The sequence below is a fragment of the Ranitomeya imitator genome, chromosome 1 (genome assembly GCF_032444005.1).
Source record: "Ranitomeya imitator isolate aRanImi1 chromosome 1, aRanImi1.pri, whole genome shotgun sequence".
NCBI classification, from domain to species: Eukaryota; Metazoa; Chordata; class Amphibia; order Anura; family Dendrobatidae; genus Ranitomeya; species Ranitomeya imitator.
In genome coordinates this window covers 870,423,723-870,446,955 of record NC_091282.1, presented here as the reverse complement: position 1 = coordinate 870,446,955, position 23,233 = coordinate 870,423,723, and the positions used below count along the sequence as shown (strand labels likewise).

Genomic DNA, 23,233 nt, shown 5'->3' with positions numbered 1-23,233 from the left:
TTTGAAGAAAAAAAAATCCTATAAGTGTCTTTCCACTCGTATCCAGCTAAATAGTGGAAAAACACTATATAGGATAACCTAGAGGAGGGTTTTTTGGCCTTGCAGCGCCGTTTACGGCTGTCTGCACGGTCTCCGTGTGAGCCCAGCTCGCCCTGTAGTCTGTGTGCAGCCATAGCCGGTTGGATTCAGCTCAGGGTTCGTTACTGGCTCATACCTTGAGAAAAAATTTCCTTTTTTTGAAATAGTGCAGCCTGTTTAAAATTTGAAAAAAAAAAATTCCTATTAGTGTCTTTCCACCAGTCTCCAGCTCAATTGTGGAAAAACACTACATAGGATAACCTAGAGGGGTTTTTTTGGGCCTTGCAGCGCCGTTTACGGCTGTCTGCACGGTCTCTGTGTGAGCGCAGCTCGCCCTGTAGTCTGTGTGCAGCCATAGCCGGTTGGATTCAGCTCAGGGTGCGTTACTGCCTCATACCTTGAAAAACAATTTCCTTTTTTTCAAATAGTGCAGCCAGTTTAAAATTTGAAAAAAAAAATTCCTATTAGTGTCTTTCCACTTGTATCCAGCTAAATAGTGGAAAAACACTATATAGGATAACCTAGAGGAGGGTTTTTTGGCCTTGCAGCGCCGTTTACGGCTGTCTGCACGGTCTCCGTGTGATTTAAACTAGCTCTGTAGCCCGATCTGCACCAAAAAAAAAGTTTTGTTCACCAAACACAACTTAACACTTGTGTAGGCCACATTTGAAAAATAATAAAGTTTAGTCCACAATTTACAACATTAGTGTTTCTTACACCTGTTAGGAGGAGCATTACAGGAATAAGCACACTAAGGCCTTAGTACTTTTCTGCTTATCTTTATCTGTCAACCAAGATGAAGAGGGCAGGGAGTAAGGCACGTGGGCGTGGGCGCGGAGCAGGGAGAGGAGCAGGGAGAGGACGTGGTGATTCTGTGCCTGCTGCGGGCGCCGGTGACTCGTCATCACTCAGTTTCAGCAGGGAACAGTCCTTCATGCGCAGCTTTGTCGGAGAGCGCCGTGCACCGCTGCTGCGTGAAGACCAAATTGAAGCCGTTGTCGGGTGGATGGCAGCTAACGCCTCGGCATCGACTTCAGTTAGTGCCACATCCTCTCAGGCACAGAGCACTGGAGAGCAGCCATCTGTCTCTTCACCACCTGCCAAATTGGCCAGGCAGTCAGAGAGCCCAGGACAGGAGCCGTCTCTACTTCTGTTCTCTGAATCTCTTGGCTTGGAAACAGGGGGCCAGCCAAGCAGCATTGGAGAAATGGAAGAAGAGGCAGTGTGCAGTGATGCCCAACACCTTTTTCTCTCTGACTCTGAAGAGGCAGGTGGGCCAGTGCCTCCGGTGACCACAGCGCAGTACGCATCTGATGATGAAACTCAGGTGCCGCTTTCTCGTGCGTACTGTGCTGCTGAGACTACCCAGGAGGAGCAGTTGGTGGCAGAGGGTAGTGGAGATGATGAGGTCCTTGACCCATCGTGGCGTGAGGAACAGGAAGGTGGTGGGAGCAGCTCAGAGGAAGAGCTTCCTCTTACGGGCCAAAGAGGGAGAGGGAGGGGGAAGACTGCGGAGCCTGTAGCCTCCACTTTGGCACCCGTTAGGAGCCTGTCTCTTTCCAAAGCCAAAAAGGGCGCTCCCAAGACTTGCAGTGCCTGGTCCTTTTTTGACACAGTTGCAGATGACATTTGTTTTGTCAAATGCAAGCTGTGTCATCATAAAGTAAAAAGAGGGAAAAATGTCAGCAACCTCAATACCACAAATATGTGGAAACATGTGCGGACCAGGCACGCGGTGGAGTTACAGAAACACACTGAAGATGTAGGCCAACCAACAGCGGCAGCTACCACCTCTTCAGCTCGTGTTGCCTCTTCCTCCAGCTCACGCACAGCTGGTTTGGCTTCCTCCCAGAGACCTTGTGTAATTCCACCCACAGCACCACCTTCCCAGTCATCCTCACACTCCCAGTCTACTCTACAGCCATCGGTAGTACAGGCATGGGAGAAAAGGCGGGCATTCTCGGCCAACCACCCCCGAGCACAGGCTCTGAATGCAGGCATTGCCAAACTGTTGTCCCTGGAAATGCTCTCGTTCAGGCTGGTGGAGACTGACAGCTTCCGTGACTTGATGGCATTGGCAGTCCCACAGTACAAGGTGCCCAGCCGCTTTTACTTCAGCAGGCAGGCTGTCCCTGCCCTGCACAGGCATGTTGAGGCAAACATAAAACATGCGCTACTGAACGCCGTCAGTAGCAAGGTCCACCTCACCACCGATGCGTGGACCAGTCAGCATGGACAGGGGCGATATGTTTCCCTCACTGCCCATTGGGTTAATGTTGTTGAGCCAGGTACAGATCGTGCGAGTGGCGCAGGACGTGTCCTGCCCACTCCAAGGATTGCAGGAATCCAGTCTGTACGCATCGACTCCTCCTCTTACACCAGTTCCTCTGATTCCTCTCTGCAGGATCCGTCACAGTCCACCCCCACATGGACCCGTGAACGTTTACCTATGACCGACATGAGCACAGCCGTGGCCAAACGTCAGCAGGCCGTCTTGAAACTAGTTTCATTGGGGCATCGAAGCCACACAGCGCAGGAGCTCTGGAATGCCATAAAGCAGGAGAGCGATGTGTGGTTACTGCCAGCGAATCTCCAGCCAGGCATGGTAGTGTGTGACAATGGCCGAAATCTGGTGGCAGCTTTGGCCCTTGGCAACCTCACTCACATCCCATGTCTGGTACATGTGCTCAATTTGGTTGTGCAGAGTTTTCTGAGGGACTATCCGGATCTTGATGCCCTGCTGCACAAGGTCCGCCTAGAGTGTGCTCACTTGCGGCGTTCCAGCTTGGCCAGATCCCGCATTGCTGCTCTGCAGCGCCGATTCCGCCTTCCGGAACACCGCATCATATGTGACCTACCTACCCGGTGGAATTCCACGTTACATATGTTGGAGCGGTTGTGTGAGCAGCAGCAAGCAGTTATGGAGTACCAGCTGCATCAGGCGCAAAGAAGTCGCAGTCAGCGCCGATCAGACTTCACAACCACAGAGTGGGCCACTATGAAGGACGTCTGCCAGGTTTTGCGTCCTTTGATTATTCCACGCGGATGGCAAGTGCAGATGATGCACTAGTCAGCATGACTGTCCCCCTTATCTGCCTGCTTCAGCAAACTTTGCAAGGGTTAAGGGATGATGTGGTGGAAGAGGTGGAGGATGAGGAGTCACCTTTTCCATCAGCTTCTGGAGAGTCAGCGCCACGTGGTTCCTCACAAAGGGGTACGCAGGGGCCAATTTGTGAGGAGGATGAGGAGGAGTCAATGGAGGAGGAAGAGCTCCGTCCAGAGGAGGGAGCGACACAATTGTCCAGTGGTCAGTGTGTACAGCGAGGGTGGGGTGATGACGAGCGGGCAGAGATCATGTCTCAAGCAGGGGACAGCGTTTCTGGGCCAGTTGGCACTCTGCAGCACATGGTGGATTTCATGCTGCAGTGCCTGAGAAACGACCGCCGCATCGACCACATTCTCAACATGCCTGATTATTGGGTGTTCACCCTCCTCGATCCTCGCTACCGGGACAACGTCCAAAACCTCATCCCTGCGTTGACCCGGGAGCGTAAATTGCGGGAGTACCACGACACACTGGTGAATTCCATCATCTTCTCCTGTCCAACTGAGAGGAGTGCTGCTAGTGCTTTACAAAGCAGCTCAGTGCGTCGAGGCAGTGGGGGAGGCTCTGCCCAAAGAGGGAGCAGAAGCAGTGCCTCTGCCCAAGGCAAGCCCAGTATGGCACAACTCTGGCACACTTTTGTGTGCCCGCCCCAAATGTCTACACCATCACCGGCGGCTCCAGTCAGCAGGAGGCAACGGTTCCGTCAGATGGTGACAGACTACATGGCTTGCCCTCTTACTGTACTCCCAGACGGCTCTTCCCCGTTCAAGTTTTGGGTCTCTAAGCTGGATACATGGCCAGAGCTAAGCCAGTATGCATTGGAGGTGCTGGCTTGCCCTGCGGCAAGTGTCTTATCGGAACGTGTCTTTAGTGCCGCAGGTGGTGTACTAACAGACCGTCGCATGCGACTATCCTCCGATAACGTTGACCGGCTTACTTTCCTGAAAATGAACCAGGCCTGGATCTCGCAGGAATTTGCCACTCCTCTGCCTGATTAAGTAATTGGGTGTCATCCAGGTCTCCTGCTGTGTTCATCTTTCTACCACCTGAACTGCTATTCCTGGGCTCCAACACCGCCAGTTGCGGCTCAGAAGTGCAGGCTGCACAGTAAAAACATACGACCCAGTGTTATTGGGTTTCAGTAACGTCAGCTGATCCCCAGCTGTGTAGCCGGCAATGTGTCCTGCGACCGCCACGCTGGCACAACAACCTAAATGTAAGGGAACCTATCCCCCCCCCCGTCGTTTGTTACTGAAAGAGCCATCTTGTGCAGCAGTAATGCTGCACAAGGAAAAGGTAGCTCTTTTTTTTTAGCTCTTTGCACACGCAGAACTTAACACTTATAAAATGTGTTCACTGATACCGTTATACCGTCCCGGAGCTGGGACTTTCCTTCGTAATGTGACGCAGCACAGCCGTCATTCCTACCCCCTTGGTGCCATGCGCTGCCTCCTCAGCGTTGTTTTAAGCTGTCACGGAGCCTGCGCTGTTCTGTTATCCCTTGGGCATGCCCTATTTGCGCTGCCTGTCTTCTGACATAATTTGGTGTCAGGCTGGCTGCGCCTGTGCGGCCGCGGTGCCCGAGATCCCGCCTCGCAGTGTCTTCTGATTGAGTCACACTGCGGGCCTGGGATCCATGGGCATGCGCAGTGCATATCTTCCCCTCGGGCTCTCGCTCATTTCCCTCCGCCTTCTTTAGACTGTGCGCCGTCAGCTGATCCCTAGCATGCCACGGCCGTGACACCGCACAGTCTGAAGAAGAGGGAAGGAGGGGAGTGAGAGTCGAGGATATGCACTGTGCATGTCCATGGATCCAAGGCCCGCAGTGGGATTACAATAGACGACACTGCGAGGTGAGATCTGGAGTCGCGTGGACGCACAGGCACTGACAGCCTGACACCAAATTATGTCAGAAGACAGGCAGCGCTAATTGGGCATGGCCAAGGGCTAACAGAACAGCGCAGGCTCCGTGACAGCTTAAAACAACGCTGAGGAGGCAGCGCACGGCATCAAGGGGATAGGAATGACAGCTGTGCTGTGTCCCATTACGAAGGAAATTCGCACCTCCGGAACGGTTTAACGGTATAAAGGGACACATTTTTAGTGTTTACTTCGGTGTTTGCAAGGAGCATAATTAAAAGAGCAACCTTTTCCTTTTGCATCCTTAGTGCTGCACAAGATGGCTCTTTCAGCTACAAACGTCTTGGGGGGGGGGGGGTTAAAGGTTTCCTTTCAACTTGCTCCAATCAGGCTTCGGCCTACACTCTGTTCCTCTGCTCCTCCTGCTGTCCCTGGGCTCTAACACCGCCAGTTGGTGCCTGGAAGTGCTGTGTGCACAGTCAACAGTCGCTCCTCTGTTATTGGGGTTCAGTAACGTCAGCTGATCCCCAGCTGTGTGTGCGGCAATACCTCCAATCTGCTCCTCCTGCTGTCCCTGGGCTCTAACACCGCCAGTTGGTGCCTGGAAGTGCTGTGTGCACAGTCAACAGTCGCTCCTCTGTTATTGGGGTTCAGTAACGTCAGCTGATCCCCAGCTGTGTGTGCGGCAATACCTCCAATCTGCTCCTCCTGCTGTCCCTGGGCTCTAACACCGCCAGTTGGTGCCTGGAAGTGCTGTGTGCACAGTCAACAGTCGCTCCTCTGTTATTGGGGTTCAGTAACGTCAGCTGATCCCCAGCTGTGTGTGTGGCAATACCTCCAATCTGCTCCTCCTGCTGTCCCTGGGCTCTAACACCGCCAGTTGGTGCCTGGAAGTGCTGTGTGCACAGTCAACAGTCGCTCCTCTGTTATTGGGGTTCAGTAACGTCAGCTGATCCCCAGCTGTGTATCCGGCAATGTGTCATGCGACCGCCACGCTGGCACAACTAAAATGTAAGGGGACCTGTCCCCCCCCCCCCCTAGGCGTTTGTTACTGAAAGAGCCACCATGTGCAGCACTAATACTGCACAAGGGAAAGGTCGCTCTTGAAATTATGCTCCTTGCAAACGCTGAACTACACACTCATGTAATGTGTCCCCTCACACCGTCCAACCGTCCCGGAGGTGGGACTTTCCTTTGTAATGTGACGCAGCACAGCCGTCATTGCTACCCCCTTGGCACCGTGCGCTGCCTCCTTAGCGTTGTTTGATTCCGTCATGGACCCTGCGCTGTTATGTTATCCCTTGGCCATGCACAGTTTGCGCTGCCCGTCCTCTGACATCATTTGTTGTCGTCCTGGCTGCGCCTGTGCGTCCACGCTGCCCGAAATCACACCTCGCAGTGTCGTCTAATGTGATCCCACAGTGGGCCTGGTATCCATGGCCATGCGCAGTGCATATACTAGCCTCTCACTCCCCTTCTTCACGCTTCTTCAGACTAGGCGGCGTCAGCTGATCCCTAATAGCATGCCACGGCCGTGACGCCGCACAGTCTGAAGAAGCAGGAAGGAGGTGAGTGAGAGGCGATGATATGCACTGCGCATGCCCATGGATCCCTGGCCCGCAGTGGGACTACATTAGATGACACTGCAAGGTTGGATCTCGGGCAGCTTGGACGCACAGGCACTGCCAGCCTGACACCTACATGATGTCAGAAGACGGGCACCGCTAACTGTGCATGGCCAAGGGATAACATTACAGCGCGGGCTCCGTGACAGAACCAAACAACGTTGAGGAGGTGGCGCCCGGCACCAAGGGGGTTGGAATGACGGCTGTGCTGTGTCACATTACAAAGGAAAGTCCCACTTCCGGGATGGTTTGACGGTGTGAGGGGACACATTATATGAGTGTGTACTTCAGCGTTTGCAAGGAGCATAATTTTCGGAGCCACCATTTTCCATGTGCAGTATTACTGCTGTACAAGATGGCTCTTTCAGCAACAAATGCCTGGGGGGGGGGTTAAAGGTTCCCTTTCAACTTGCTCCACTGCAGGCTTCGGCCTACACTCTGCTCCTCTTTGATTCCCTGGGTTTCAACACTGTCAGTTGCCACCTGGAAGTGTTGTCTACACAGAAAAAACACTAGGTGATGTGTCAGTGGGGTTCAGCACCGCCAGCTGTTCCCCTGCTGTGTAGTCGGCAACGTGTCCAGCACAAGCCACGCTGGCACAACAGAACAAAAGCTGCCACCAGTGCAGGCTTCGGCCTACACTCTGCTCCTCTCCTCCTCCTGCTGACCCTGGGCTCAAACACCGCTAGTTTTTGCCCGGAAGTGCTAGCTGCACAGAGAAAAACACCAGCCAATGTGTTAGTGGGGTTCAGCAACGCCAGCTGTTCCCCTGCTGTGTAGCCGGCAACGTGACCTGCAAACGCCATGCAGGCACAGGAACTGAAATTAAAGGGAACCTGGCCCCACCCCCCCAGGTGTTTCTATGTATAACAGCCACCTAGTACAGCAGTACTGCTGCATTTGTACAAGGTGGCTGACTTTTTCTCCTTGCCCACGTGGAACTCAACACGTACAAAATGTGTCTCATTGAGACCATTCCACTGTCCCTGAGGTGTGACTTTCCTTTGTAATGATACGCAGCACCCCCCTTGGTAGCGTTTCCCGTCTTTTGTCATCATGGTTAGCTGGCTGCGCCTGTGCATCTGCCCTGCTAGAAACAACGCCCCTCGTTGTCATATTTATTTTGTCAGCGAGGGTGTGGTTTATGGGCACGAGCAGTGCATATGTTCGCCTGTCTTAACTCATCTCCTTCCGCCTTCTTCAGACTGTGCGGCCTCCTGGCCGTGGTAGGCGATAAGGGATCAGCTGAGGCCGCCCAGTCTGGAGCAGGTGTAAGGACATGTGTAAGCGGCAAACCTATTTACTGCACAAGGCCACGAATCCCAGCCACGCAGTGTGATTTTTTGAAAACACACTGTGGGTCTGGGATTCATGTCCATCGCTAACCGCAACGGCCGACATGAAATGAGGTCAGAAGACAGGAAGCGCTCACAGCGCATGGCCAAGGGATCACAATAGCGCAGACTCCTGTACAGCAAATAACAACGCTCAGGAATCTGCGCCCAGTACCTAGGTGCAAATTTTGACACCTGTGCTGCGTCTCCTTAAAAAGACAAGTCACGCCTCCACAACTGTTTGACAGTATAATGGGCTAAATAGTGTACGTGTTTTAGTCAGCGTGTGCAAGGAGCAAAACAAATAGAGCAACCTTTTACTTGTGCAGCATTAATGCTGCACAAGGTGTGGCTCTTGTACCTTGCAACACCTGAGGGGGGTTAAAGGTAACCTTTGAAATTGGTTCAACTAGGCTTCGGCCTACACTCTGCTCCTCTCCTGCTGACCCTGGGCTCAAACACCGCCAGTTTCTGCCCGGACATGCTAGCTGCACAGAGAGAAACACCAGCCAATGTGTTAGTGGGGTTCAGCACACCAGCTGTTCCCCTGCTGTGTAGTCGGCATCATGTCCAGCACAAGCCACGCTGGCACAACTGACCAAAAGCTGCCACCAGTGCAGGCTTCGGCCTACACTTTGCTCCTCTCCTCCTCCTGCTGACCCTGGGCTCAAACACCGCCAGTTTCTGCCCGGACATGCTAGCTGCACAGAGAGAAACACCAGCCAATGTGTTAGTGGGGTTCAGCACCACCAGCTGTTCCCCTGCTGTGTAGTCGGCATCATGTCCAGCACAAGCCACGCTGGCACAACTGACCAAAAGCTGCCACCAGTGCAGGCTTCGGCCTACACTTTGCTCCTCTCCTCCTCCTGCTGACCCTGGGCTCAAACAACGCCAGTTTCTGCCCGGACATGCTAGCTGCACAGAGAAAAACACCAGCCAATGTGTTAGTGGGGTTCAGCACCGCCAGCTGTTCCCCTGCTGTGTAGCTGGCAACGTGTCCTGCAAACGCCACGCAGGCACATGAACTGAAATTGAAGGGAGCCTGCCCCCCACCCCCCCAGGTGTTTCTATGTATAACAGCCACCTTGTACAGCAGTACTGCTGTATTTGTACAAGGTGGCTGACTTTTTCTCCTTGCACACGTGGAACTCAACAAGTACAAAATGTGTCTCATTACAGACCATTACAATGTCCCTGAGGTGTGACTTTCCTTTTTAATGACACGCAGCACCCCCATTGTTAGCGCTGCCCGTCTCCTGACATCATTGGTTGGCTGGCTGTGCCTGTGCATCCCCCCTGCCCGACACAACACCCCCCGTTGTCTCATATATTTTGACTGCGAGGGTGTGATTGATGGGCACGAGCAGTGCATATGTTCCCCTGTCTTCACTCCCCTCCTTCCGCCTTCTTCTGACTGTGCGGCATCATGGCCGCGGCATGAGATAAGGGATCAGCTGAGGCCGCCCAGTCTGAAGCAGGTGAAAGGACATGTGTGAGCGGCGAACATATTTACTGCACAAGGCCACGAATCCCAGCACCGCAGTGTGACTTTAGGAAAAGCCACTGTGGGTCTGGGATTTATGGCCATCGTTAACCGCACCGGCCAACATGAAATGAGGTCATGAGACGGCCTGCACTAACAGGGTATTGCCAAGGGATAACACAAGAGCGCAGTTTCCTGTACTGCAAATAACAACGGTAAGGAATCTGCGCACAGCACCTAGGTGTAAATTTGTACACCTGTGCTGCGTCTCCTTAAAAAGACTAGTAGTCACGCCTCCACTACTGTTTGACAGTATAATGGGCTAAATAGTGTACGTGTTTAATTCAGCGTGTGCAAGGAGCAAAATTAAATAGAGCAACCTTTGACTTGTGCATCATTAATGCTGTTCAAGGTGTGGCTCTTGTACCTTGCAACACCTGAGGGGGGGTTAAAGGTAACCTTTGAAATTGGTTCAACTAGGCTTCGGCCTACACTCTGCTCCTCTACTCCTCCTGCTGACCCTGGGCTCAAACACCGCTAGTTTTTGCCCGGAACTGCTAGCTGCACAGAGAAAAACACCAGCCAATGTGTTAGTGGGGTTCAGCAACGCCAGCTGTTCCCCTGCTGTGTAGTCGGCAACGTGTCCAGCACAAGCCACGCTGGCACAACAGAACAAAAGCTGCCACCAGTGCAGGCTTCGGCCTACACTTTGCTCCTCTCCTCCTCCTGCTGACCCTGGGCTCAAACAACGCCAGTTTCTGCCCGGACATGCTAGCTGCACAGAGAAAAACACCAGCCAATGTGTTAGTGGGGTTCAGCACCGCCAGCTGTTCCTCTGCTGTGTAGTCGGCATCGTGTCCAGCACAAGCCACGCTGGCACAACTGACCAAAAGCTGCCACCAGTGCAGGCTTCGGCCTACACTTTGCTCCTCTCCTCCTCCTGCTGACCCTGGGCTCAAACAACGCCAGTTTCTGCCCGGACATGCTAGCTGCACAGAGAAAAACACCAGCCAATGTGTTAGTGGGGTTCAGCACCGCCAGCTGTTCCCCTGCTGTGTAGCTGGCAACGTGTCCTGCAAACGCCACGCAGGCACATGAACTGAAATTGAAGGGAGCCTGCCCCCCACCCCCCCAGGTGTTTCTATGTATAATAGCCACCTTGTACAGCAGTACTGCTGCATTTGTACAAGGTGGCTGACTTTTTCTCCTTGCACACGTGGAACTCAACAAGTACAAAATGTGTCTCATTACAGACCATTACAATGTCCCTGAGGTGTGACTTTCCTTTTTAATGATACGCAGCACCCCCATTGTTAGCGCTGCCCGTCTCCTGACATCGTTGGTTGGCTGGCTGTGCCTGTGCGTCCCCCCTGCCCGACACAACGCCCCCCGTTGTCTCATATATTTTGACTGCGAGGGTGTTATTGATGGGCATGTGCAGTGCATATGTTCGCCTGTTTTAAGTCACCTCCTTCCGCCTTCTTCAGACTGGGTGTCCTCATGGCTGCGGCATGCGATAAGGGATCAGATGAGGCCGCCCAGTCTGAAGCAGGTGTAAGGACATGTGTGAGCGGCAAACATATTTAGTGCACCAGGGCACGAATCCCAGCACCGCAGTGTGATTTTTTAAAAACACACTGTGGGTCTGGGATTCATGTCCATTGCTACCCGCAACGGCCAACATGAAATGAGGTCATAAGACAGGAAGCGCTCACAGCGCATGGCCAAAGGATCACAAGAGCGCAGACTCCTGTACAGCAACTAACAACGCTCAGGAAGCTGCGCCCATGCAAAAAGGTGTTGTTTTCGACACCTGTGCTGCTTTTCTTTAAAAAGACAAGTCACGCCTCCACTACTGTTTAACAGTATAATGGGCTAAATAGTGTACGTGTTGCATTCAGCTTGTGCAAGTAGACAAATTAATAGAGCAACCTTTTACTTGTGCAGCATTAATGCTGCAGAAGGAGTGGCTCTTGTACTTTGTAACACCTGAGGGGGGGTTAAAGGTAACCTTTGAAATTGGTTCAACTAGGCTTCGGCCTACACTCTGCTCCTCTCCTCCTCCTGCTGACCCTGGGCTCTAACAAAGCTAGTTTTTGCCCGGAAATGCTAGCTGCACAGAGAAAAACACCAGCCAATGTGTTAGTGAGGTTCAGCACCGCCAGCTGTTCCCCCGCTGTGTAGCCGGCATCGTGTCCAGCACAAGCCACGCTGGCACAACCGACCAAAAGCTGCCACCAGTGCAGGCTTCGGCCTACACTTTGCTCCTCTCCTCCTCCTCCTGCTGACCCTGGGCTCTAACACCGCTAGTTTTTGCCCGGAAATGCTAGCTGCACAGAGAAAAACACCAGCCAATGTGTTAGTGAGGTTCAGCAACGCCAGCTGTTCCCCTGCTGTGCAGCTTGCAACGTGACCTGCAAACGCCACGCAGGCACATGAACTGAAATTGAAGGGAGCCTGGCCCCCACCCCCAGGTGTTTCTATGTATAACAGCCACCTTGTACAGCAGTACTGCTGCATTTGTACAAGGTGGCTGATGTTTTCTCCTTGCCCACGTGGAACTCAACACGTACAAAATGTGTCTCTTTGAGACCATTCCACTGTCCCTGAGGTGTGACTTTCCTTTCTAATGATACGCAGCACCCCCCTTGGTAGCGCTTCCCGTCTTCTGACATCATTGGTTGGCTACTTGCGCCTGTTCGTCCGCCCTGCCTGAATAAAATGCTCCTCGTTGTCTTAATTATTTTGACTGCGAGGGTGTGATTGATGGGCACGAGCAGTGCATATCTTCGCCTGTCTTAACTCATCTCCTTCCGCCTTCTTCAGACTGTGCAGCCTCATGGCCGTGGCATGCGAGAAGGGATCAGCAGAGGCCACCCAGTCTGAAGCAGGTGTAAGGACGTGTGTGAGCGGCCAAAATATTTACTGCTCAAGGCCACGAATCCCAGCACCGCAGTGTGGCTTTATGAAAAGACACTGTGGGTCTGGGATTTATGGCCATCGTTAACCGCACCGGCCAACATGAAATGATGTCATAAGATGGGCAGCGCTAACAGGGCATTGCCAAGGGATAACACAAGAGCGCAGACTCCTGTACAGCAAATAACAACGCTCAGGAAGCTGCGCCAAGCACCAAGGCGTTATTTTGGACACCTGTGCTGCGTCTCATCAAAAAACCAAGTCACGCATCCACTACAGTTTGACTGTAGAATGGGGTAAATTGTGTATGTCTTTCATTCAGCGTGTGCAAGTAGACAAATTAATAGAGCAACCTTTCACTTGTGCAGCATTAATACTGCACAAGGTGTGTCTCTTGTACTTTGTAACACCTGAGGGGGGGTTAAAGGTTTCCTTTGAAATTGGTTCAACTAGGCTTCGGCCTATACTCTGCTCCTCTCCTCCTCCTCCTGCTTCAACACGGGCTCTAACATCGCTAGTTTTTGCCCGCAAGTGCTAGCTGCACAGAGAAAAACACACGCCATTGTGTTAGTGGGGTTCAGCAACGCCAGCTGTTCCCCCAGTGTGTAGCCGGCAAAGTGTCCTGCAAACGCAACGCAGACACAAACCTGCCTCCAGTGCAGGCTTCGGCCTACACTCATCTCCCCCTGCTTACCCTTTGCTCCAACACCGCTAGTTGGGGCTCTAGGAAGACAATCTTTAATAGGCAAGGCAACGCATCCGGGTTCCAGCACCGCCAGCTGGTTCTCGGCAGTGTTCTTGTCACAGGTACTCCCTCGTGCCAAGCCTGGTTTCAGCACCGTCAGCTGTTTCGGGGTTGTGTCAACTTCACTGAGACGCCTATGCTTGCCCCGTCGTGGTGCGGTCGAGTTAGCCAACTCCAGGGTGCCTCCAGTTTAGGAGCTTCCTATGTGGGCTGCGTGAACTGGTAGTCAAGGCTGGTTCTGTAGTGCCAGTAGGCCCAGCTCCCCCTGTAGGACTGTTGGGGTTCGGTAACTGCGGCTGCCTCGCGGCCTAGCTGTTCTCTCCTCTCCTGTGGACCTTCGGGTCCACCACCTGGTTCCAGCACCGTCAGCTGGTTCCGGGCCGAGCCTTTGGCTTAGGTGCCTCCTCCTGGGTATCCGAGTTCCGCCAACGCCAGGCGGTCCTTGGTAGTGCTTTTAAGCGCGGGCACCTACAGCTTAGTAACCGGGTTCCAGCACCGTCAGCTGGTCCTCGGTCGTGCCATTGGCTCTTGCACACTGGGGCAACGCATCCGGGTTCCAGCACCGCCAGCTGGTTCTCGGCAGTGTTCTTGTCACAGGTACTCCCTCGTGCCAAGCCTGGTTTCAGCACCGTCAGCTGTTTCCGGGTTGTGTCAACTTCACTGAGACGCCTATGCTTGCCCCGTCGTGGTGCGGTCGAGTTAGCCAACTCCAGGGTGCCTCCAGTTTAGGAGCTTCCTATGTGGGCTGCGTGAACTGGTAGTCAAGGCTGGTTCTGTAGTGCCAGTAGGCCCAGCTCCCCCTGTAGGACTGTTGGGGTTCGGTAACTGCGGCTGCCTCGCGGCCTAGCTGTTCTCTCCTCTCCTGTGGACCTTCGGGTCCACCACCTGGTTCCAGCACCGTCAGCTGGTTCCGGGCCGAGCCTTTGGCTTAGGTGCCTCCTCCTGGGTATCCGAGTTCCGCCAACGCCAGGCGGTCCTTGGTAGTGCTTTTAAGCGCGGGCACCTACAGCTTAGTAACCGGGTTCCAGCACCGTCAGCTGGTCCTCGGTCGTGCCATTGGCTCTTGCACACTGGGGCAACGCATCCGGGTTCCAGCACCGCCAGCTGGTTCTCGGCAGTGTTCTTGTCACAGGTACTCCCTCGTGCCAAGCCTGGTTTCAGCACCGTCAGCTGTTTCCGGGTTGTGTCAACTTCACTGAGACGCCTATGCTTGCCCCGTCGTGGTGCGGTCGAGTTAGCCAACTCCAGGGTGCCTCCAGTTTAGGAGCTTCCTATGTGGGCTGCGTGAACTGGTAGTCAAGGCTGGTTCTGTAGTGCCAGTAGGCCCAGCTCCCCCTGTAGGACTGTTGGGGTTCGGTAACTGCGGCTGCCTCGCGGCCTAGCTGTTCTCTCCTCTCCTGTGGACCTTCGGGTCCACCACCTGGTTCCAGCACCGTCAGCTGGTTCCGGGCCGAGCCTTTGGCTTAGGTGCCTCCTCCTGGGTATCCGAGTTCCGCCAACGCCAGGCGGTCCTTGGTAGTGCTTTTAAGCGCGGGCACCTACAGCTTAGTAACCGGGTTCCAGCACCGTCAGCTGGTCCTCGGTCGTGCCATTGGCTCTTGCACACTGGGGCAACGCATCCGGGTTCCAGCACCGCCAGCTGGTTCTCGGCAGTGTTCTTGTCACAGGTACTCCCTCGTGCCAAGCCTGGTTTCAGCACCGTCAGCTGTTTCCGGGTTGTGTCAACTTCACTGAGACGCCTATGCTTGCCCCGTCGTGGTGCGGTCGAGTTAGCCAACTCCAGGGTGCCTCCAGTTTAGGAGCTTCCTATGTGGGCTGCGTGAACTGGTAGTCAAGGCTGGTTCTGTAGTGCCAGTAGGCCCAGCTCCCCCTGTAGGACTGTTGGGGTTCGGTAACTGCGGCTGCCTCGCGGCCTAGCTGTTCTCTCCTCTCCTGTGGACCTTCGGGTCCACCACCTGGTTCCAGCACCGTCAGCTGGTTCCGGGCCGAGCCTTTGGCTTAGGTGCCTCCTCCTGGGTATCCGAGTTCCGCCAACGCCAGGCGGTCCTTGGTAGTGCTTTTAAGCGCGGGCACCTACAGCTTAGTAACCGGGTTCCAGCACCGTCAGCTGGTCCTCGGTCGTGCCATTGGCTCTTGCACACTGGGGCAACGCATCCGGGTTCCAGCACCGCCAGCTGGTTCTCGGCAGTGTTCTTGTCACAGGTACTCCCTCGTGCCAAGCCTGGTTTCAGCACCGTCAGCTGTTTCCGGGTTGTGTCAACTTCACTGAGACGCCTATGCTTGCCCCGTCGTGGTGCGGTCGAGTTAGCCAACTCCAGGGTGCCTCCAGTTTAGGAGCTTCCTATGTGGGCTGCGTGAACTGGTAGTCAAGGCTGGTTCTGTAGTGCCAGTAGGCCCAGCTCCCCCTGTAGGACTGTTGGGGTTCGGTAACTGCGGCTGCCTCACGGCCTAGCTGTTCTCTCCTCTCCTGTGGACCTTCGGGTCCACCACCTGGTTCCAGCACCGTCAGCTGGTTCCGGGCCGAGCCTTTGGCTTAGGTGCCTCCTCCTGGGTATCCGAGTTCCGCCAACGCCAGGCGGTCCTTGGTAGTGCTTTTAAGCGCGGGCACCTACATTTTAGTAACCGGGTTCCAGCACCGTCAGCTGGTCCTCGGTCGTGCCATTGGCTCTTGCACACTGGGGCAACGCATCCGGGTTCCAGCACCGCCAGCTGGTTCTCGGCAGTGTTCTTGTCACAGGTACTCCCTCGTGCCAAGCCTGGTTTCAGCACCGTCAGCTGTTTCCGGGTTGTGTCAACTTCACTGAGACGCCTATGCTTGCCCCGTCGTGGTGCGGTCGAGTTAGCCAACTCCAGGGTGCCTCCAGTTTAGGAGCTTCCTATGTGGGCTGCGTGAACTGGTAGTCAAGGCTGGTTCTGTAGTGCCAGTAGGCCCAGCTCCCCCTGTAGGACTGTTGGGGTTCGGTAACTGCGGCTGCCTCGCGGCCTAGCTGTTCTCTCCTCTCCTGTGGACCTTCGGGTCCACCACCTGGTTCCAGCACCGTCAGCTGGTTCCGGGCCGAGCCTTTGGCTTAGGTGCCTCCTCCTGGGTATCCGAGTTCCGCCAACGCCAGGCGGTCCTTGGTAGTGCTTTTAAGCGCGGGCACCTACAGCTTAGTAACCGGGTTCCAGCACCGTCAGCTGGTCCTCGGTCGTGCCATTGGCTCTTGCACACTGGGGCAACGCATCCGGGTTCCAGCACCGCCAGCTGGTTCTCGGCAGTGTTCTTGTCACAGGTACTCCCTCGTGCCAAGCCTGGTTTCAGCACCGTCAGCTGTTTCCGGGTTGTGTCAACTTCACTGAGACGCCTATGCTTGCCCCGTCGTGGTGCGGTCGAGTTAGCCAACTCCAGGGTGCCTCCAGTTTAGGAGCTTCCTATGTGGGCTGCGTGAACTGGTAGTCAAGGCTGGTTCTGTAGTGCCAGTAGGCCCAGCTCCCCCTGTAGGACTGTTGGGGTTCGGTAACTGCGGCTGCCTCGCGGCCTAGCTGTTCTCTCCTCTCCTGTGGACCATCGGGTCGACCACCTGGTTCCAGCACCGTCAGCTGGTTCCGGGCCGAGCCTTTGGCTTAGGTGCCTCCTCCTGGGTATCCGAGTTCCGCCAACGCCAGGCGGTCCTTGGTAGTGCTTTTAAGCGCGGGCACCTACAGCTTAGTAACCGGGTTCCAGCACCGTCAGCTGGTCCTCGGTCGTGCCATTGGCTCTTGCACACTGGGGCAACGCATCCGGGTTCCAGCACCGCCAGCTGGTTCTCGGCAGTGTTCTTGTCACAGGTACTCCCTCGTGCCAAGCCTGGTTTCAGCACCGTCAGCTGTTTCCGGGTTGTGTCAACTTCACTGAGACGCCTATGCTTGCCCCGTCGTGGTGCGGTCGAGTTAGCCAACTCCAGGGTGCCTCCAGTTTAGGAGCTTCCTATGTGGGCTGCGTGAACTGGTAGTCAAGGCTGGTTCTGTAGTGCCAGTAGGCCCAGCTCCCCCTGTAGGACTGTTGGGGTTCGGTAACTGCGGCTGCCTCGCGGCCTAGCTGTTCTCTCCTCTCCTGTGGACCTTCGGGTCCACCACCTGGTTCCAGCACCGTCAGCTGGTTCCGGGCCGAGCCTTTGGCTTAGGTGCCTCCTCCTGGGTATCCGAGTTCCGCCAACGCCAGGCGGTCCTTGGTAGTGCTTTTAAGCGCGGGCACCTACAGCTTAGTAACCGGGTTCCAGCACCGTCAGCTGGTCCTCGGTCGTGCCATTGGCTCTTGCACACTAGGGCAACGCATCCGGGTTCCAGCACCGCCAGCTGGTTCTCGGCAGTGTTCTTGTCACAGGTACTCCCTCGTGCCAAGCCTGGTTTCAGCACCGTCAGCTGTTTCCGGGTTGTGTCAACTTCACTGAGACGCCTATGCTTGCCCCGTCGTGGTGCGGTCGAGTTAGCCAACTCCAGGGTGCCTCCAGTTTAGGAGCTTCCTATGTGGGCTGCGTGAACTGGTAGTCAAGGCTGGTTCTGTAGTGCCAGTAGGCCCAGCTCCCCCTGTAGGACTGTTGGGGTTCGGTAACTGCGGCTGCCTTGCGGCCTAGCTGTTCTCTCCTCTCCTGTGGGCCTTCGGGTCCACCACCTGGTTCCAGCACCGTCAGCTGGTTCTAGGCAGTGTCTTTTGCTCTTGTACCTTCTGCTCCCCATCCTGATTCCAGTAACGTCAGCTGGTTCCGGGCAGAGCCTTTGGCTTAGGTGCCTCCTTCTGGGTATCCAAGTTCCACCAACGTCAGGTGGTCCTTGGTAGTGCTTTCAGGCACGGGTACCTCCTGCTTAGTAACCGGGTTCCAGTAACGTCAGCTGGTCCTCGGTAGTTCCATTGGCTCTTGGACCTTCGGCTACCCATCCGGGTTCCAGTACCGTCAGCTGGTTCTCGGCAGTGTCTTTTGCTCTTGTACCTTCTGCTCCCCATCCTGGTTCCAGTAACGTCAGCTGGTTCCGGGCAGAGCCTTTGGCTTAGGTGCCTCCTTCTGGGTATCCGAGTTCCGCCAACGTCAGGCGGTCCTTGGTAGTGCTTTTTAGCACGGGTACCTCCTGCTTAGTAACCGGGTTCCAGTAACATCAGCTGGTCCTCGGTAGTTCCATAGGCTCTTGAACCTTCGGGTAGCCATCCGAGTTCCAGTTCCATCAGCTGGTTCTTGGCATTTTCTCAGCCTCCTTGTACCTTCTGCTACATTTCCAAGTTGAAGACCCTAAAGTCGACGACCCGGAAGACCACCCCGATGACGACGACGACGACGACGACCCGGAAGACCACCCCGATGACGACGACGACGACGGCGGAGACGACGACGGCGGAGACGACGACGGCGGAGATGACGACACTGAAGACGACGACCCTGGAGACGACGACATGGAAGACCGAGAAGCAGAAGAACAAGAGGCTGCAGAACAAAGAGCAGAAGAACATTAAGCATAACACTTAATATCAGAGCAAAAGATATTATCTAAATTATATGCAGAAGAAGACTAAGCAGTGTATGGGGGTGAGTCCGTTCCTCCTCGTGGTGCCCCTGGATAAAGCCTGATGCTGCAGGCCAAACTGAACGCGGACAAATGTAACTTTTGTGACTGGCAGAACGGAAGGTGTAATCTTCCAACTTTTATAGATAACAACTACGGGAATGCCTGTCACAAATGAGAATATGATGAAGAAGTAGAATAGGAAGAATAATAACAGTGGAATAAAAAGAATATGTAGAATAGGAAGAATAATAATAGTTGAAGAAAATGAATATGAAGAATGTAATAAAAAAAAAATAGGTAGAAGATGAAGAAGAAGATGAATAAGGTGAAGAAGTTGATGTCAAAGATGCTGATGATGATGAAGATGAAAGTGTGGGAAAAGGAAAAAAAAGAAGGGGAAGGTCGTGGAATAGTGAAACATCAATATCTGACAAAATAAAAAAAAATTTACATAGTCAATATCTTTTTCAATCCGAACGTCTTTAAAAAAAAAAAAAATCATGCTATTCTATTTGATTGGACTAATCCTCATTGCCTTTAATGTCTCCGCCACCTCCCCCATACATCCTACATTATTCTTAGTTGTTTTCCTTCATGTAGAATGAACCTACAAGGAAAGAAAGGGTTTATTTTAATTCCGATATTTTGGTCCCATTGACTTGCATTGGGATCGGGTATCGGTATCGGCGATATCCGATATTTTTTGAATATCGGCCGATCCAAACCGATACCGATACTTTCCGATATCGGAAGGTATCGCTCAACACTAGTCAAGAGAATACATGTTCTGTGTCATCTGACTGGGCTTTCATGCTTATTGTTCATGTGCAGTAGCATTTAAAATATACTTACATTTTAGTATTACACAAGTTTCTCATGGCTCCCACATGCTGTTGCTGGGTAGCGGGATAGGACACTAAGGCTGGAGTGAACTCCTGAGGAGAGGTCATATACTGAGGAAGGTAAGACTGGTGATGAAGCAGGGCTTGCTGTTGTTGTATCTGAATCTGTTGATACTGGTGAACCTAGTTACAAAAGACATACATAAGCTATAAGTTACAGTTAATAACTTTCTTAGAGGGGTTGTCCACTATTCGGACAACCCATTCTGATTCGCTATGCTTCACCCCAGTAAAATAATAACACTAATACTCACCTCCTTTGCCAGCGCTATTTGAGCGGTGTCAGCGCAGTATCTCCTTCATACAAGACATTCGAAGGAAGTAAGAGATATGGCTGCGCTCTCACTTCCTCCATATATCAATTACGCTCGTAGGACAGGAGAGTTAAGCTACTGCTGAATGGCCGAATGGATTGAGCCTAGGGAAAGCCATTGCCGACACCGCTGCAAAAGCATAGGCACCGGAGGGTAGAATAAGTGTTATTATTTAATTGGGGAAAAACTTAGGGATTCAGAAAGGTTTGTATGAGTAGTGGACAGACCCTTTAAAAGAGGACTTGTCAATAGTGAGCAATTTGTTCCCTTATCTAATGTCTGCTGCTCCCTAAGTATTCTGGGTTTTTTTCATTAGTCTTTTTAAATTATCATATGGTTCCAGAGATTTGGACTTATTTATTTAGTGTTAATTTTTTTTGGTGTCTACAAGAGGGGCATGGCTCACAGGATTTTATGGGGACGTGTTTTTTTTTTAGGTACCGCTGTATAACTACCCTGTGAGCTACGTTCCCCTTGTAATGACAATAAAAATTAGAACTAAATAAGAAAGCTCACATCCCTGGAACCATATATCAGATATATTTAAAAAAACAAGCAAAAAAAAACAACAAACTGATTACTCAGGGGAGCAGAAGGAATAAAATATGTTAAAAAACTGGCCATTCTTTACCTGGTGACAAGTCCTCATTAAGGCTACGTTCACCTTTGCGTTGGGCAGAGTTGTGGAGGGCTGCGTACTTCCTCTGTTGTGTTCGACGCAGCGTCAAAACGATGCATGCAGACGCATCTGCATAATTCGCATGGCCTGCGTACCCAATGTTAACCCCTTCACCCCAAAGCCTGTTTTCACCTAAGTGACAGGGCCAATTTTTACAATTCTGACCACTGTCACTTTAGGAGGTCATAACTCTGAAACGCTTTAACGGATCCTGGTGATTCTGACACTGTTTTCTCGTGACATATTGTACTTCACGATAGTGGTAAAACTTCTTCGATATGACTTGCAATTATTTGTGAAAAAAACAAAAATTTGTCGGAAATTATGAAAATTTAGCAATTTTCAAACTCTTAGTTTTTATGCCCTTAAATTAGAGAGTTATATCACATAATATAGTTAATAAACAACATTTCCCACATGTCTGCTTTACATCAGCACAATTTTGGAAACATAATTTTTTTTTGTTAGGGAGTTATAAGGGTTAAAAGTTGACCAGCGATTTCTCATTTTTGCAACAAAATTTGCAAAACCATTTTTTTTACGGACCAACTCACACTTGAAGTGACTTTGAGGGGTCTATATGACAGAAAATGCCCAAAAGTGACACCATTCTAAAAACTGCACCCCTCAAGGTACTCAAAACCACATTCAAAAAGTTTATTAACCCCTCTGGTGCTTCACAGGAATTTTTTGAATGTTTAAAAAAATTGAACATTTAACTTTTTTTTCACAAAATTTTTACTTCAGGTCCAATTTGTTTCATTTTACCAAGGGTAACAGGAGAAATTGGACCACAAAAGTCATTGTACAATTTGTCCTGAGTACGCAGATACCCCATATGTGGGGGTAAACCACTGTTTGGGCACATGGCAGAGCTCGGAAGGGAAGGAGCGCCATTTGACTTTTCAATGCAATATTTGCTGGAATTGAGATCGGAGCCCATGTCACGATTGGAGAGCCCCTGATGTGCCTAAACAGTGGAAACCCCCACAAGTGACACCATTTTGTAAAGTAGACCCCCTAAGGAACTAATCTAGATGTGTGGTGAGCACTTTGAACCTCCAAGTGCTTCACAGAAGTTTATAATGTAGAGCCGTAAAAAAAATTTCATATTAATTTTCACAAAAAATGATCTTTTTGCACCAAATTTTTTATTTTCCCAAGGGTAACAGGATAAATTGGACCCCAAAAGTTGTTGTGCAATTTGTCCTGAGTACGCTGATACTTCATATATGGGGATAAACCACTGTTTGAGCGCATGGCAGAGCTCGGAAGGGAAGGAGTGCCATTTGACTTTTCAATGCAAAATTGGATGGAATTGAGATCGGACGCCATGTCGCATTTGGAGAGCCCCTGACGTGCCTTAACAGTGGAAACCCCCCACAAGTGACCCCATTTTGGAAAGAAGACCCCGTAAGGAACTTATCTAGATGTGTGGTGAGCACTTTTAACCCCCAATTGTTTCACTAAAGTTTAGAATGTAGCATTGTGAAAATTAAAAAATAATTTTTTCTTTCCACAAAATGATGTTTTAGCCCGCAATTTTTTTTTTCCCAAGGGTAACAGGAGAAATTGGACCACAAATGTTATTGTCCAATTTGTCCTGAGTACGCTGATACCCCATATGTGGGGGGGAACCACCGTTTGAGTGCATGGCAGAGCTCGGAAGGGAAGGAGCACCGTTTGAAATGCAGACTTAGATGGAATGGTCTGCAGGTGTCATGTTGCATTTGCAGAGCCCCTGATGTACCTAAACAGTAGAAACCCCCCACAATTGACCCCATATTGGAAACTAGACCCCCCAAGGAACTTATCTAGATGTGTTGTGAGAGCTTTGAACCAACAAGTGTTTCACTACAGTTTATAACGCAGAGCCGTGAAAATAAAAAATATTTTTTTTCCTCGAAAATGATATTTTATCCCCTATGTTTTTATTTTCCCAAGGGTAACAGGACAAATTGGACCCCAAAAGTTGTTGTCCAACTTGTCCTGAGAACGCTGATACCCCATATGTTGGGGGGAACCACTGTTTGGGCGCACAGGAGAACTCGGAAGGGAAGAAGCACTGTTTTACTTTTTCAACGCAGAATTGGCTGGAATTGAGATCGGACGCCATGTCGCGTTTGGAGAGCCCCTGATGTGCCTAAACAGTGGAAACCCCCAATTCTAACTGAAACTCTAACCCCAACCCTAACCCTAACCCTAGCCCCAACCCCAACCCTAGTCCTAACCCTAACCGTAGCCCTAACCCTAGCCCTAACCCCAACCCCAACCCTAGCCCTAACCCTAGCCCTAACCCTAGCCCTAGCCCTAACCCTAATGGGAAAATGGAAATAAATACATTTTTTTACATTTTATTATTTTTCCCTAACTAAGGGGGTGATGAAGGGGGGTTTGATTTACTTTTATAGTGGTTTTTATGGCGGATTTTTATGATTGGCAGCTGTCACACACTAAAAGACGCTTTTTATTGCAAAAAATAGTTTTTGCATCACCACATTTTGAGAGCTATAATTTATCCATATTTTGGCCCACAGAGTCATGTGAGATCTTGTTTTTTGCGGGACGAGTTGACGTTTTTATTGGTAACATTTTCGGGCAGATGACATTTTTTGATCGCTTTTTATTCCGATTTTTGAGAGGCGGAATGAACAAAAACCAGCAATTCCTGAAT

At 51.9% G+C, this 23,233-nt stretch overlaps 1 protein-coding gene across 1 annotated transcript in view; it reads right to left on the bottom strand.

The window, feature by feature from the left end:
* The window catches only part of BMP2K (BMP2 inducible kinase), a 341,088-nt gene that overhangs the window by 60,286 nt on the left and 257,569 nt on the right, over positions 1 to 23,233 (bottom strand). The window contains exon 13 of the mRNA XM_069742721.1: positions 19,517 to 19,689. Coding sequence (XP_069598822.1) covers positions 19,517 to 19,689 — 173 coding nt within the window. The remainder of the gene's footprint in view (positions 1 to 19,516; positions 19,690 to 23,233) is intronic.